At 46.6% G+C, this 14283-nt stretch overlaps 1 protein-coding gene across 1 annotated transcript in view; it reads right to left on the reverse strand.

Annotated features, from left to right (window-relative positions):
• Window positions 1–3662: 3662 nt before the first annotated feature.
• Window positions 3663–14283, reverse strand: part of SARDH (sarcosine dehydrogenase) — a 66310-nt gene continuing 55689 nt past the window's right edge. The window contains exons 18-21 of the mRNA XM_070758941.1: window positions 13448–13610; window positions 11770–11938; window positions 8377–8512; window positions 3663–4153 (exon numbers count right to left, since the gene is read on the reverse strand). Of these exons, the coding sequence (XP_070615042.1) occupies window positions 4028–4153; window positions 8377–8512; window positions 11770–11938; window positions 13448–13610 (594 nt within the window). The 3' untranslated portion in view covers window positions 3663–4027. The remainder of the gene's footprint in view (window positions 4154–8376; window positions 8513–11769; window positions 11939–13447; window positions 13611–14283) is intronic.

Consider the following 14283-nt stretch of genomic DNA (forward strand, 5'->3'; position numbering starts at 1 on the left):
TATTTTATTTTTATTTATTTATTTATTTATTTATTCATTCATTCATTCATTCATTCAATTTTTATGCCGCCCTTTTCCCTAGACTCAAGGTGGCTTACAACATGTTAGCAATAGCACTTTTTAACAGAGCCAGCCTATTGCCCCCACAATCCTGGTCCTCATTTGACCCACCTCGGAAGGATGGAAGGCTGAGTCAACCTTGAGCCGGTGATGAGATTTGAACCACTGATCTACAGATCTGCAGTCAGCTTCAGTGGCCTGCAGTACAGCATTCTACCTGCTGTGCCACCCCGGCTCTTTTATTCTGTCCCTCCTTTTGCATCATTTCTTTGATGATTCTATTGCATTTCTTTGTTGCTAATGTAACTCTTGTCCTGCAGTGAGTTGTCCTGTAGCAAGATGGCCATGACAAGTTGACTATGGTGAATTGCCATAAACCCCCCTCCCACTCCAGAGGCCCCTGGCCAGCCATGACTCTTGCTCTGCCACAGCTGATCCTTCTTCTTGCCACCAGTCTCTGTCCTGAAGTGGCCACTTTGAAATAAATGGCAAGTTTGGGCTAGCCGAGATTCATGTAGCGGCATATCAGACAGCCTGGCTTCCCTGGGGGAGGATGGTGTGTGTTTATGTGTGTGTGTGAGAGAGAGAGAGTGTGTGTGTGTGGATCAACAGTGTCACTGCAGTGCCTGATCCTGCACAAGCACCAATTCTCACTTGTGTTCCAGCAGAAAATCTCATTAGTTAACATTGTGATAATTGCCTCTCAATCTATACACACATACCACACACAGAGAGAGAGAGAGGTACGCATACGTGTCTGATGACATGCAGGCAGCCAACTTCCCCCTCCCTCACCATATCCAGTTGCAGTTGTGAAGGAAAGAAGCACAAAAAATGCAGCACCTTCTCCAGAGCATATATTTATTTATTTATTTATTTGTTTGTTTGTTTTATCCAATACAAATAACACACAACGAAGGTTATAGAGCAGTGATTTTCAACCTTTTTTGAGCCATGTTCTGCCGGCGTGTCCCAACTGCCCGTAATTACAGGGTAATTAGTCCAGGGATTTTCTGGTACACACAAGGCACAGGTTAAATGCAATCCAATTTCTCACCCAGTAACTGGGAAATTGAGTCCAATTTCCAAAGTCCAGAAAGTCCACACACAGTCTTGAACAGGGAAACAGCAAAACCACAATCTTGACGAAACTATGAATCAGATAAACGTCCACGAGGCTAAACCAGCACACTGCTCTTTTTATCTGTAGCACTAATTACAGCAGCCCCACCCAACCACAGGTGGCCTCACTTATCTCCTGTAATAATCCTTCAGTTGTTCTCTCCTATGCATCATTCTACTCATGCGTGGGTCCGTCATAAGTTCTTGTTCAGAATCCAGGGATGATAAGGATGATTGATCTCCCCCTGGGCTGTCGGCCAAACTCCCCTCTTCCCTGCCATTCACGCTTCCTTCGTCAGAGGAGCCTTCATCAGGAGATTCTATCGGAAGCAAAACAGACCAGTGGCATGTGGATGTTTCCCCCACATCCACCTCCACATTCCTTGGGGCAGGAGCTGGGCCAGAGCCAACCACAACACCATCCCTGTCCTACTGTCCTCTTCTCTCCTTATTTTTTACTTATGTTTATACAAACTACTGCTATCCTATACATGTTTGACAAACAAACAAACAAATTTCTGACAGTCTCAAAATGGGTGAACAGTGCAGTCAGGCGGTAGGGAAAGCAAGTAGGATGCTTGGCTGCATAGCTAGAGGTATAAGAAGCAGGAAGAGGGAGATTATGATCCCGCTATATAGAATGCTGGTGAGACCACATTTGGAATACTGTGTTCAGTTCTGGAGACCTCACCTACAAAAAGATATTGACAAAATTGAACGGGTCCAAAGACGGGCTACAAGAATGGTGGAAGGTCTTAAGCATCAAACATATCAGGAAAGACTTAATGAACTCAATCTGTATAGTCTGGAGGACAGAAGGAAAAGGGGGGACATGATCGAAACATTTAAATATATTAAAGGGTTAAATAAGGTCCAGGAGGGAAGTGTTTTTAATAGGAAAGTGAACACAAGAACAAGGGGTCACAATCTGAAGTTAGTTGGGGGAAAGATCAAAAGCAACATGAGAAAATATTATTTTACTGAAAGAGTAGTAGATCCTTGGAACAAACGTCCAGCAGACGTGGTTGGTAAATCCACAGTAACTGAATTTAAACATGCCTGGGATAAACATATATCCATCCTAAGATAAAATACAGAAAATAGTATAAGGGCAGACTAGATGGACCATGAGGTCTTTTTCTGCCGCCAGACTTCTATGTTTCTATGTTTCTATAAATAAATTGGGGGGAGGGAGGTTGAGAAGGCTTGCTGTTATCCCATGTGCCTTCAGCAAAACTTAGAAACCAGCTTCTTATACATGCGAGCTAACCAGCTGGTATTTGGGAAGCTGTTATTACCAGCAAACGCATCCACCCTGCTTCCTAAATCATTGAGAGCAATTAATGGAGCAATCCAAGTAACAAATCCAAGGTGGAAGGGCAAGAATCTGAGTGGGAGAGCAAGCTTCGTGGGCTGCATTTTGCCGGTCTGGCCCATAAAATACCTTTGACTTTCCATCTTTGTCAGGGAAAGTCCCTGAAGCATTCGCAGGGAATAATATACGAGTGGGTTTTGGAAAAGATTCAATTCAGTAACAATATCCTGCCTGCCATCAGTCGGAGGCTTTGAAGGGGGAGGCATGTCGGCTGGCCTTTTCTTCCTTTGTTCAAGCACAGGCACAAGGGAGGAGGACCGAGGAAATACCGGCAGTCCCAAAGTGGTAGCAACAAGTGTTGGTGATGACCTATAAAGCCCTTCATGGCATCGGGCCAGAATATCTCCTGGACCGCCTTCTGCCGCACGAATCCCAGCGATCGGTTAGGTCCCACAGAGTTGGCCTTCTCCGGGTCCCGTCGACTAAACAATGTCGTCTGGCGGGACCCAGGGGAAGAGCCTTCTCTGTGGCGGCCCCGACCCTCTGGAATCAGCTCCCCCCGGAGATTAGGATTGCCCCCACCCTCCTTGTCTTTTGCAAACTCCTTAAAACCCCCCTCTGCCATCAGGCATGGGGAAATTGAGACATCTCCCCCAGGCCTATATAGCTTTATGTATGGTATGCTTCTGTTGTATGTTCTTTTAAATAATGGGTTTTTAGATTTTTAAATATTAGATTTGTTCCCTGTACATTGTTTTATTATTGTTGTGAGCCGCCCCGAGTCTGCGGAGAGGGGCGGAATACAAATCTAAATAATAATAATAATAATAATAATAATAATAATAATAATAATTGCTTGGGAAGCGCCCAACTGGTGATGAAATACGAAATCCAGCATAGTGACCTCGTTTGCTATGTTGTACTGACATAATAATAATAATAATAATAATAATAATAATAATAATAACAACAACAACAACAACAACAACAACAACAACAAAAAACCCGTGTCATCTTTTTGTCAAGGAGCCTAGCAAGAATTGGACAACTTAGCTGGACTGAAAAAAAAACTTACCTCCGATGCTTCAGGAAATGTCAATATAGACTCTGAAAAAAGCTAAGACCTCCTCGACTTATGACAGCGATCAGCAAAGAAAACACATTATCGTGGGAAATATTTATTTTATTTAAGCTCGATGCTAAAATTCAGTTTCTGAATTTAAAAACGGGATGCAATTGTCTTTTTTATTATAATTATGTCAGAAGTGGCCAACAACAGGGACCATCTTTAAGGGGTGCTGCTTAAATCAGACTGTATATAGAATGAATGTGTGAGGTGGTTAAAAAAAACCTCTCCGTCTTCAGGAACAGGTTGGAAACACACAGCGGGCCATCCGAAAGAGGAGATTCGTCTTTCCCACACTCAGCCTCGGGACTTTTCTTGATGTGGACGAAGCTATGAATGTGGTCTTGCTCCATTCCATTTAACTGTCCCCTCTTTCTGGCGAGCTGGATCCATGTTCAACAGATTCAGTAGATCCCTTTGACTCTCTTGTTCTCTGGATCAAAAGGCGACTTGGGGTGGACCTTGGCTGGAAAGGGAACTCCCATCCTCTCCAAAAGGTAGTCGCCGCTTTTTATAAACTCAAGGGAGACCTGAGGGGGAAAACAAAGCAAAGACTGGCCTGTCACTCTGGCTCCTGTGGGGGAAAGGGGGACAACCCCCTCCCTGTCTCTCTCTGCAACTGGGAAAGCAGTTCGACAGGCAAAATTCTCTCTCTTGGCAAACTGCTTCTTTTAATGTCAAGAAAAATCCTTTAAAAAAAAAACGAGCTGTGATAAGTAGTGTCATATTATTTATTCTAATTGCAGACTGCTCGTGTCCTGTAGGAGGTGAAAAGTTGAGGCAGTGCAGGGGAAGGATCTCTGCTGGTGGGTGGGTGGGGCTCAGAACCCCAAGTTTATTTATTTATTTTATTTATTTATTGGATTTGTATGCCGCCCCTCTTCGGAGACTCGGGGTGGCTACCAACAATAATAAAAAACGGCATGTAAATCCAATACTAAAACAACTAAAAAACCCTTGTTGTAAAACTAATCATACATACAAACAAACATACCATGCATAAATTGTAAAGGCCTAGGGGGAAAGAATATCTCAGTTCCCCCATGCCTGACGGCAGAGGTGGGTTTTAAGGAGTTTACAAAAGGCAAGGATGGTGGGGGCAATTCTAATCTCCAGGGGGAGTTGGTTCCAGAGGGCTGGGGCCGCCACAGAGAAGGCTCTTCCCCTGGGCGCCGCCAAACAACATTGTTTATTTGACAGGACCCGGAGAAGGCCAACTCTGTGGGACCTAACTGGTTGCTTGGATTCATGCAGCAGAAGGTGGTCCCAGAGATAATCTGGTTCTTCTGCTCGCTCCAAAGAGGTCCCGAAGACCAAGCCACGGATACCCCCCCTCACTCCCCCCCTTCTCCTCACCTGCCTGGCTGTTCTCTCCTCCTCCCCTCCGAGTCTCCCTCCCAACATAAGCATTCAGCAGCCTCCCCCACAATCTCTGCAATTTGTGCAAGTGGCAACCCCCCCACACATACACACAGCCCCACCGGATGGACTTTGTGTTTCTGCTGGGCCCACTGGGGGCTCTGGGGGAGGCAGAAAAGTGCCACAGTGGCCTGTGGAGGTAAGGGGGAGAACTAAATGCTGCCTTTTGAAGGAATGGACCCAGCACGGTGCTATTCATGACAGTTTAATTGCGGTTTGGCATCGTCTGAGCAAATACTTGAATAGGTCTCTGGGGGCAGGACCCCTCCTGGCAGTTCATTGTCAGGGTGTTTTGTAGGGTATCAGAAATCGGGGGGGGGGAGAGAGTTTGGAGGCTGCTCCTTGGAAACCAAACAGAGGGGGAGGCAGCTTCCGTTCAGGATCTGCCTCAAGTTCTATGGCAATCTTTCGACTGCACATCAAATGTACCCTCCTTGCCTTTCGCAAGCTCCTTAAAACCCACCTCTGTCGTCAGGCATGGGAGAGTTGAAATTTTCACTTCCTCCCTAGGCTTATAGAATTTATACATGGCATGCTTGTATGTATGATTGGTTCTTTAAATTGGGGTTTTTTAGATTATTTTTAATATTAGATTTGTTTACATTGTCTTTTTTATTGTTGTTAGCCGCCCCGAGTCTTTGGAGAGGGGCGGCATACAAATCTAATAAATGAATGAATGAATGAATGAATGAATGAATGAATGAATGAATGAATGAATGAATGAATGAGCCCGTCACTGAACTTAAGGGATTTGGCCTCAACGGGTTGGGTGGGGGCTTTTGAGGGATTTCACTTTCAGGTCAGCAAACAGGTGCAGCACAAGTTGCAAAATTGGGGGTGGGCACCATGCCCAGATTCAGAGTTGGCTCTTTCCCAGCAAGGGGGCCCAGCCATGGCCAGCTGCTTTTCTGGCTCCTGGGACACAGCAGGGCCCTTCCACACAGTGTCTTTTGAGGGGCTTCTATGCCAGGTGCCCTCCCAAGCAGGAATTGAGGGGGGGAGAGGAAACACCCCACCTTGAGGGCAAAAGAGGGTTTCAGCCCACTGAGGCCCTGAAGCTGCCATCCTTGCGATGGACACCCCAAGAGTCAAAAACACCCACCTCAGTGCAAACCGTGCACGAATCCCAGCGACTAGTTAGGTCCCGCAGAGTTGGCCTTCTCTGGGTCCCGTCGACTAAACAATGTCGTTGGGCGGGACCCAGGGGAAGAGCCTTCTCTGTGGCAGCCCCGACCCTCTGGAACCAGCTCCCCCCAGAGATCAGAATTGCCCCCAACCTCCTCGCCTTTCGTAAGCTCCTTAAAACCCACCTCTATCGTCAGGCATGGGGGAATTGAGATACAGTGATCCCTCGATTTTCCGGGTTCAAACTTCACGAAACGGCTATACCACGGTTTTTCAAAAAATATTAATTAAAAAATACTCCGCGGTTTTTTTCTATACCACGGTTTTTCCCACCCGATGACGTCATATGTCATCACCAAGAGTCACTTCTCTATCTCTTTCTCTTTCTTTCCTGTCATTCTCTGCTTCAATCATTTTCCCATTTCTCTTTTTTTCTCCCTTTTTCTATAATTTTCCTCTCTTTCTCTACCTTCCACTCTCCCCCCTCTTGCTCTCTCTCTCTTTCTCCCTCTCTCTCTCCCTCTCTGTGAGGCCGGCAAAGATTGTTTTGAATGTCAGCTGCCCCCGCCCCCTCAGCACCTCTGGCCCCCTCGCCGCTACCGCCCGCCCACCCGATCCGCCCCTCCCATCGGCTTTCTTGGGACATGGGTCCTCCTACAGCAGCGCTGGCGGCTATGGCTTCTCATCCTCTTCATTCGGCCGGTAGCCGCTCTGAGCGCTTTGAGAATGCCCGCCCCGCCCCCCTCACAGTCCCTTAGCTGAGAGAGCTTTCGTCCCAGCTATCAGCGAGGGGGCTGCAGGAGAGGTGGGGCAGGTGTTCTCAAAGCGCTCAGAGCGGCTACCGGCCGAATGAAGAGGATGAGAAGCCGTAGCTGCCAGCGCTGCTGCAGGAGGACCCATGTCCCAAGAAAGCCGGTGAGAGGGGTGGATCGGGCGGGCGGGTGGTAGTGGCGAGGGGGCCGGAGGCGCTGGGGGTGCAGGGGCAACCAACATTCAAAGGAATCTTTGCCGGCCTGCGCACTTTCGTCGCTCCCCGCCCTAATTTCAAGCCCGGCTCCTTGAAAAAGGGTGCGTGGGGGTAGTTTTTGCCTGTCCATAGCCAAAAATGGTGTTTTTACTTCCGCACCGCTATTTCGCGGAAATTCGACTTTCGTGGGCGGTCTTGGAACGTAACCCCCGCGAAAATCGAGGGAACACTGTATTCCTTTCCCCCCAGGCCTATACAAGTTATGCATGGTATATTTGTGTGAATGTTTGGGTTTTAATAAGGGTTTCTTAGTTATTTTAAATATTAGATTTGTCATATGCTGTTTTATTATTGTTGTTAGGTGCCCCGAGTCTACGGAGAGGGGCGGCATACAAATCTAATAGATAGATAGATAGATAGATAGATAGATAGATAGATAGATAGATAGATAGATAGATAGATAGATAGGTAAGATAGATAGATAGATAGATAGATAGATAGATAGATAGATAGATAGATAGATAGATAGATAGATAGATAGATAGATAGATAGATAGAAATATGTAGATAGATGATAGATAGATAGATAGATAGATAGATAGATAGATAGATAGAAATATGTAGATAGATAGATAGATAGATAGATAGATAGATAGATAGATAGATAGATAGATAGATAGATAGATAGAAATATGTAGATAGATGATAGATAGATAGATAGATAGATAGATAGATAGATAGATAGAAATATGTAGATAGATAGATAGATAGATAGATAGATAGATAGATAGATAGATAGATAGATAGATAGATAGATAGATAGATAAATAAATCTGGGATCGCCCAAAAAGCAGAATGCAGGCAAAGAGCTGACTTCTTAGTCCTTCTACTGACTTTCCTTTGGGTAGCCTGGTGCTTGGGGTGCTTTGCAAAGACAACCAGTGCTTGCTTTCTCCTCAAGGGGTCAAGGGAGTGGTCACAGAAGCAGGACATTGCTATCCCACCTGCCCAACTGGATGGGACCAGCGCTTTCTGGGAGAAGCTCTGGATTCATGCTTTGGGGGTGTTTGGACTCTGCCAATGGCGACATTATCTGGGCGAAAGGAAATGCAAAGGATCCTCTTTTCATCAGCTGCTCGTTTTTGCCAACCCGGATCAAGAGAGGAGTCCTCAGCACCCACAGTAGCCTTGGGGGATGACGCCCCTGCGAACCAGACCAGACGAGAGGGTCTTGCAACTCACCGGCCCTCCTTCGGGATTTCGGATGTAGCCATAGGCGATCGTTTTGTTGATAGCGTGTCCAAAGTCTGCCCTTCGGATGTGCCCCACCACCTGGTTGTTGCGCCAAATAGCTTCCAAGCCAAAGAGGGGGACTTTCCTGCAACACAGAGGAAGCCGCTGCCTCAAGAGAAGCCAGGGAGGGACTGTACCACTTCACGGTCACTGCAAATACAGCAGCCAGTCAGCCTGAGGAGCCAGGCTGAATTTAGGGGTTTAGGACATTTACCCTCCGCCAGTTGGATGAAGCTCTTTCCTCCGCAGCAGCTGATGATAGAGAGGGAAGTGACCTCGGTGGCCATCTAGTCTCTCCTGAATGAGAAGAGGGATCAGACTAGATGGCCACTGAGGTCCTTTCCCTCTCTATCATTCTGTAAGACTCCTGAATGAGAAGGGGGGTCAGACTAGATGGCCACTGAGGCCCCTTCCCTCTCTATCACTCTGTAAGTCTCCTGAATGAGAAGAGGGGTCAGACTAGATGGCCACTGTGGCCCCTTCCCTCTCTATCATTCTGTAAGTCTCCTAAATGAGAAGAGGGGTCAGACTAGATGGCCACTGAGGTCCCTTCTATCTCTATCATTATGTAAGTCTCCTAAATGAGAAGAGGGGTCAGACTAGATGGCCACTGAGGTCCCTTCCATCTCTATCATTCAATGTGTGTGTTTGTGTATGAAAGAGCAAACTGTCCCATTCTTTCCTTCCAAAAGTAGCATTTTGTAACAACTGTTCTGATTGGATGGTGGCGAAGTGTCCCATGTGGCCAAAAGGCTGTGGCTGAATTTGGATTTTTGTGGCCAAAGGGCTGGGGCCAAGAGCTAGGGGCCTTTGGTCGAGGGAGAGAAGGCAGCGGCCGATCAGCTGCTGCGGAGGAAAGCGCTTCATCCAACTGGCAGAGGCAAAAAGTCCCATCCCTGAATTTAGCACAGACTGCCTCAGTTGGACTGGACCTTCGGGGTGATAGGTTTTGACAACCCCGGCAACAAGGCTGGACACACCTGGTCAGCAGCAGGAGCAAGGCGGCCAAGGCCAGCTGGGCTGCAAAGCCTGTGGTGGGTGCATGAGTGCAGAGTGGTGAAGGCAACCAGGGCTGAGACTGGATTGGAGCCACTGAGGCTTCCTGGTGGGGCAAGGATCCCCGAGATATGCTGCTCAAGGCAGGTGCAGGCAGTTAAAAGGGCAGAGATGGCGAGCCCTTCACTAGGGCTCAGGTTGCGGAGGGGCTCAGCTTGTGGCATGGCTAATTCATTTCACAGTGGTCATGGAAATGCCAGATTGCCATCACTTAGCAATTCAGTCATATGATGTGTCCAGGTAGTGATTTAAGAGCTGACCAGCTGTTGCAATGATGCAATGATGGGAATGAGTCAGCAAGGTTTTTTTGGCTGTTATCTTTTAAAGAGCCTGTATAATAAGAGGAGGCCCCATTAGGGCCTCTCTCTCTTGCTATGTTGTTCCCTGCTGTAATTGCTGATTGTTTGACTTCTGCCTATAGTACACGTATGTATATATTCTTTTCTAGATAAAACCACTGTTACAAACCTCTTTTTGCTATTAATGCTCCTGGGTTGTCTCACGTAGTAAAGCTGTACACACTCGGACATCACATCTTGCTTTACAATCACATTACTCAGCAGCAGAAATTCCCACTCCCAACTGTGATTGCAAGTCAAGGACTACGCGTGGCTCTACTCTGAGTCCACTCAAGCTTCTCCAGGACTTTTCAATATCCCAGAACAGGACACCAATTCCAGATGGCATCAAATGGAGCGTGCAAGATTGCCACATATCTGTACAAGCCCCAAACTGGTCACTATTTCAGCCGATGCAGCCACTGCTTGCTCAAGATCTAGAACCCAATCTAATTCTTCTAATTTTCAGGATAATTTTCATCTTAATTGAATCTGAACTTCTTCATGTTGGACATAATAGACATGACTATTGGCAGGGTGGGACTAGAAGACCTCCAAGGTGCTTCCGACCCCAGGATTTCAGCTGCCGTAAGTCCCACTGGGATTAGGTGGCATAGAAGTCGAATAACTAAATAAATACAGTGGTACCTCTACTTAAGAACTTAATTCGCTCCGTGGCCAGGTTCTGAAGTAGAAAAGTTTGTAAGTAGAAGCAATTTTTTCCATAGGAATCAATGTAAAAGCAAATAATGCATGAAAACCCATTAGGAAAGAAATAAAAGCTCTGTATTTGGGTGGGAGGAGGAAGAAGAGGAGGACAGTCGCTTCTTATAGTGAAGGGAGCGTTTCTTTTCTCTGGGTGTTGGCAGAGGTTTATTCCCTCTCCAAGCGCCCAGAGAAAGGAAAATGCTTTGTTCGCTCTGGGCTGCCAAAGCCTCCTTAAGCACCACCAAAAGGCTCCTCTGGCAGCCCAGAAAAGCCCGAGATGGCCAAGATTAGAAACATAGAAACATAGAAGACTGACGGCAGAAAAAGACCTCATGGTCCATCTAGTCTGCCCTTATACTATTTCCTGTATTTTATCTTAGGATGGATATATGTTTATCCCAGGCATGTTTAAATTCAGTTACTATGGATTTACCAACCACGTCTGCTGGAAGTTTGTTCCAAGGATCTACTACTCTTTCAGTGAAATAATATTTCCTCATGTTGCATTTGATCTTTCCCCCAACTAACTTCAGATTGTGTCCCCTTGTTCTTGTGTTCACTTTCCTATTAAAAACACTTCCCTCCTGAACCTTATTTAACTCTTTAACATATTTAAATGTTTCGATCATGTCCCCCCTTTTCCTTCTGTCCTCCAGACTATACAGATGGAGTTCATTAAGTCTTTCCTGATACGTTTTATGCTTAAGACCTTCCACCATTCTTGTAGCCCGTCTTTGGACCCGTTCAATTTTGTCAATATCTTTTTGTAGGTGAGGTCTCCAGAAATGAACACAGTATTCCAAATGTGGTCTCACCAGCGCTCTAAAAAAGGGGATCATAAAGGGAGAAGGGCAGGAAACTGGCTGGGCCCTCGTGCCGCTCTCAAATTGCCTGGGAAAATTTTCCGGGCTTGGGTTCTTAAGTAGAAACTGGTTCTTAGGAAGAGGCAAAAAAAATCTTGAACACCTGGTTCTTATCTAGAAAAGTTCTTAAGTTGAGGCGTTCTTAAGTAGAGGTACCACTGCAAATAAATACATACATAAATTTTGGAAGGAAGTGGGAATCCTACTGCAGTCAGCAGTGAACATTGTCAGGAGATGGTGGCTACTCAGCAAACTTTAAATAAAATCCGTTATGAAAGATCAAAGTGGGAAGTTTTGAAATTTCAGAACTGATTATCCAGAGAAGGGTCCTGGACAGACTGGAGTGGGTGGGGCCATGCTTGCCATCAACTACTCACTCATCGATGGTGAAACAGACCAGGCGACGGAAGAGACCAACGCCCTTCTGAGCCTCAACTGCCTCCCGTCCCAGGAAAGCCACGTCCGATTTCAGCTTGCAGGTAAAGGCCAGGCCGGCTTCCAGGGGACTGTCATCTGAGCGCAGATCTGCGTGCCAGTGCCGATAACCTGGTGGTCCCAAAAGAGGCTCCATGTCAAGATGGAATCGCTTCTACCGCCAATTCATCCCCCTCATTCACACAGATAACCCTGAATTCTATCACTGAATGGATAGAAACATAGAAGACTGACGGCAGAAAAAGACCTCGTGGTCCATCTAGTCTGCCCTTATACTATTTCCTGCATTTTATCTTACAATGGATATATGTTTATCCCATGCATGTTTAAATTCAGTTACTGTGGATTTACCAACCACGTCTGCTGGAAGTTTGTTCCAATGATCTACTACTCTTTGAGTGAAATAATATTTTCTCACGTTGCTTTTGATCTTTCCCCCAACTAACCTCAGATTGTGTCCCCTTGTTCTTGTGTTCACTTTCCTATTAAAAACACTTCCCTCCTGAACCTTATTTAACCCTTTAACATATTTAAATGTTTCGATCATGTCCCCCCTTTTCCTTCTGTCCTCCAGACTATGCAGATTGAGTTCATGAAGTCTTTCCTGATACGTTTTATGCTTAAGACCTTCCACCATTCTTGTAGGATAGAGGGGGAATGAAGATGCTTGGTAGAGGCTTGGAACTAACTTCCAGCAGGTGTGGTTGGTCAATCCACAGGAACTGAATTTAAACATGCCTGGGATAAACATAGATCCATCCTAAGATAAAATACAGGAAGTCTGCTGGACGTTTGTTCCAAGGATCTACTACTCTTTCAGTAAAATAATATTTTCTCATGTTGCTTTTGATCTTTGCCCCAACTACCTTCAGATTGTGTCCCCTTGTTCTTGTGTTCACTTTCCTATTAAAAACACTTCCCTCTTGAACCTTATTTAACCCTTTGACATATTTAAATGCTTTGATCATGTCCCCCCATTTTCCTTCTGTCCTCCAGACTATACAGATTGTGTTCATTAAGTCTTTCCTGATACGTTTTATGCTTAGGACCTTCCACCATTCTTGTAGCCCGTCTTTGAACCCGTTCAATTTTGTCAATATCTTTTTGTAGGTGAGGTCTCCAGAACTGAACACAGTATTCCAAATGGGGTCTCACCAGCGCTCTATATAGCGGGATCACAATCTCCCTCTTCCTGCTTGTTATACCTCTAGCTATGCAGCCAAGCATCCTACTTGCTTTCCCTACTACCTGACTGCACTGGGTGAGACTGTCAGAAATCACTACCCCTAAATCCCTCTCTTCTGAAGTTTTTGCAAACACAGAACTGCCAATACAATACTCAGATTGAGGATTCCTTTTCCCTAAGTGCATTATTTTACATTTGGAAACATACATTTCGATGAGAAGGGAAATATCTGCCAAGGAAAACCAGAGAGTCCAGACGCCTCTTGGAGAAAGAGTGGACCCACCGGACCCTGGAGGACTGTGGCCCAAGCATGTGGGGTGGGCAGGTGGGGTTCCTGGACACCTGATGCAGGAGAGCAATGGGGAAGGGCAGGCCACCCTAGGTCTTTGGATGCACAGGGCCACTTGGGAGGGGAGGGGGGGGCTTCCCCAAACCTTTCTCGATGCTGAGGGAGTCAATGGCTCTGTATCCGGCGTTGGCAATGCCGTGCTTGGCCCCGGCTTCCATGACAGCCCGGTAGACTCTCAGGCAGTGTTCCCGAGGCACGTGCAGCTCCCAGCCCATCTCACCCACGAAGGAGAGCCTCATGGCCCGCACCTGGGATGGGGAAGAGGCGGCAGGTGAAGCCCTGGGCAAACCGCCCCCCCCCCGTCCAGAAACCTCTCTTCCCCACAGCAAAGAAACCCCACCCTTCCCCTTCCCCCCTTTCTTCAAAGCGAGCCCCCTCCTGATTGGCAAAGTGTTCGGAAACTTCAGATCGTGCAGAATGCAGCTGCGAGAGCAGTCATGGGCTTACCTAGGTATGCCCATGTTTCACCAACACTCCGCAGTCTGCATTGGTTGCCGATCAGTTTCCGGTCACAATTCAAAGTGTTGGTTATGACCTATAAAGCCCTTCATGGCATCGGACCAGAATATCTCAGGGACCGCCTTCTGCCGCACGAATCCCAGCGACCGGTTAGGACCCACAGAGTTGGCCTTCTCCGGGTCCCGTTGACTAAACAATGTCGGCTGGTGGGGCCCAGGGGAAGAGCCTTCTCTGTGGCGGCCCCGACCCTCTGGAACCAGCTCCCCCCCGGAGATTAGGATTGCCCCCATCCTCCTTGCCTTTCGTAAACGTCTTAAGACCCAACTCTGCCGTCAGGCACGGGGGAATTGAGACATCTCCCCCAGGCCTATATAATTTATGTATGGTATGTTGTGTGTATGTTTTTTAAATTATGGGTTTTTTAGTATTTAAATATTAGATTTGTATTTTACATTGTGTTCT

This window comes from Erythrolamprus reginae, chromosome 8, assembly GCF_031021105.1.
Source record: "Erythrolamprus reginae isolate rEryReg1 chromosome 8, rEryReg1.hap1, whole genome shotgun sequence".
Lineage (NCBI taxonomy): Eukaryota > Metazoa > Chordata > Lepidosauria > Squamata > Dipsadidae > Erythrolamprus > Erythrolamprus reginae.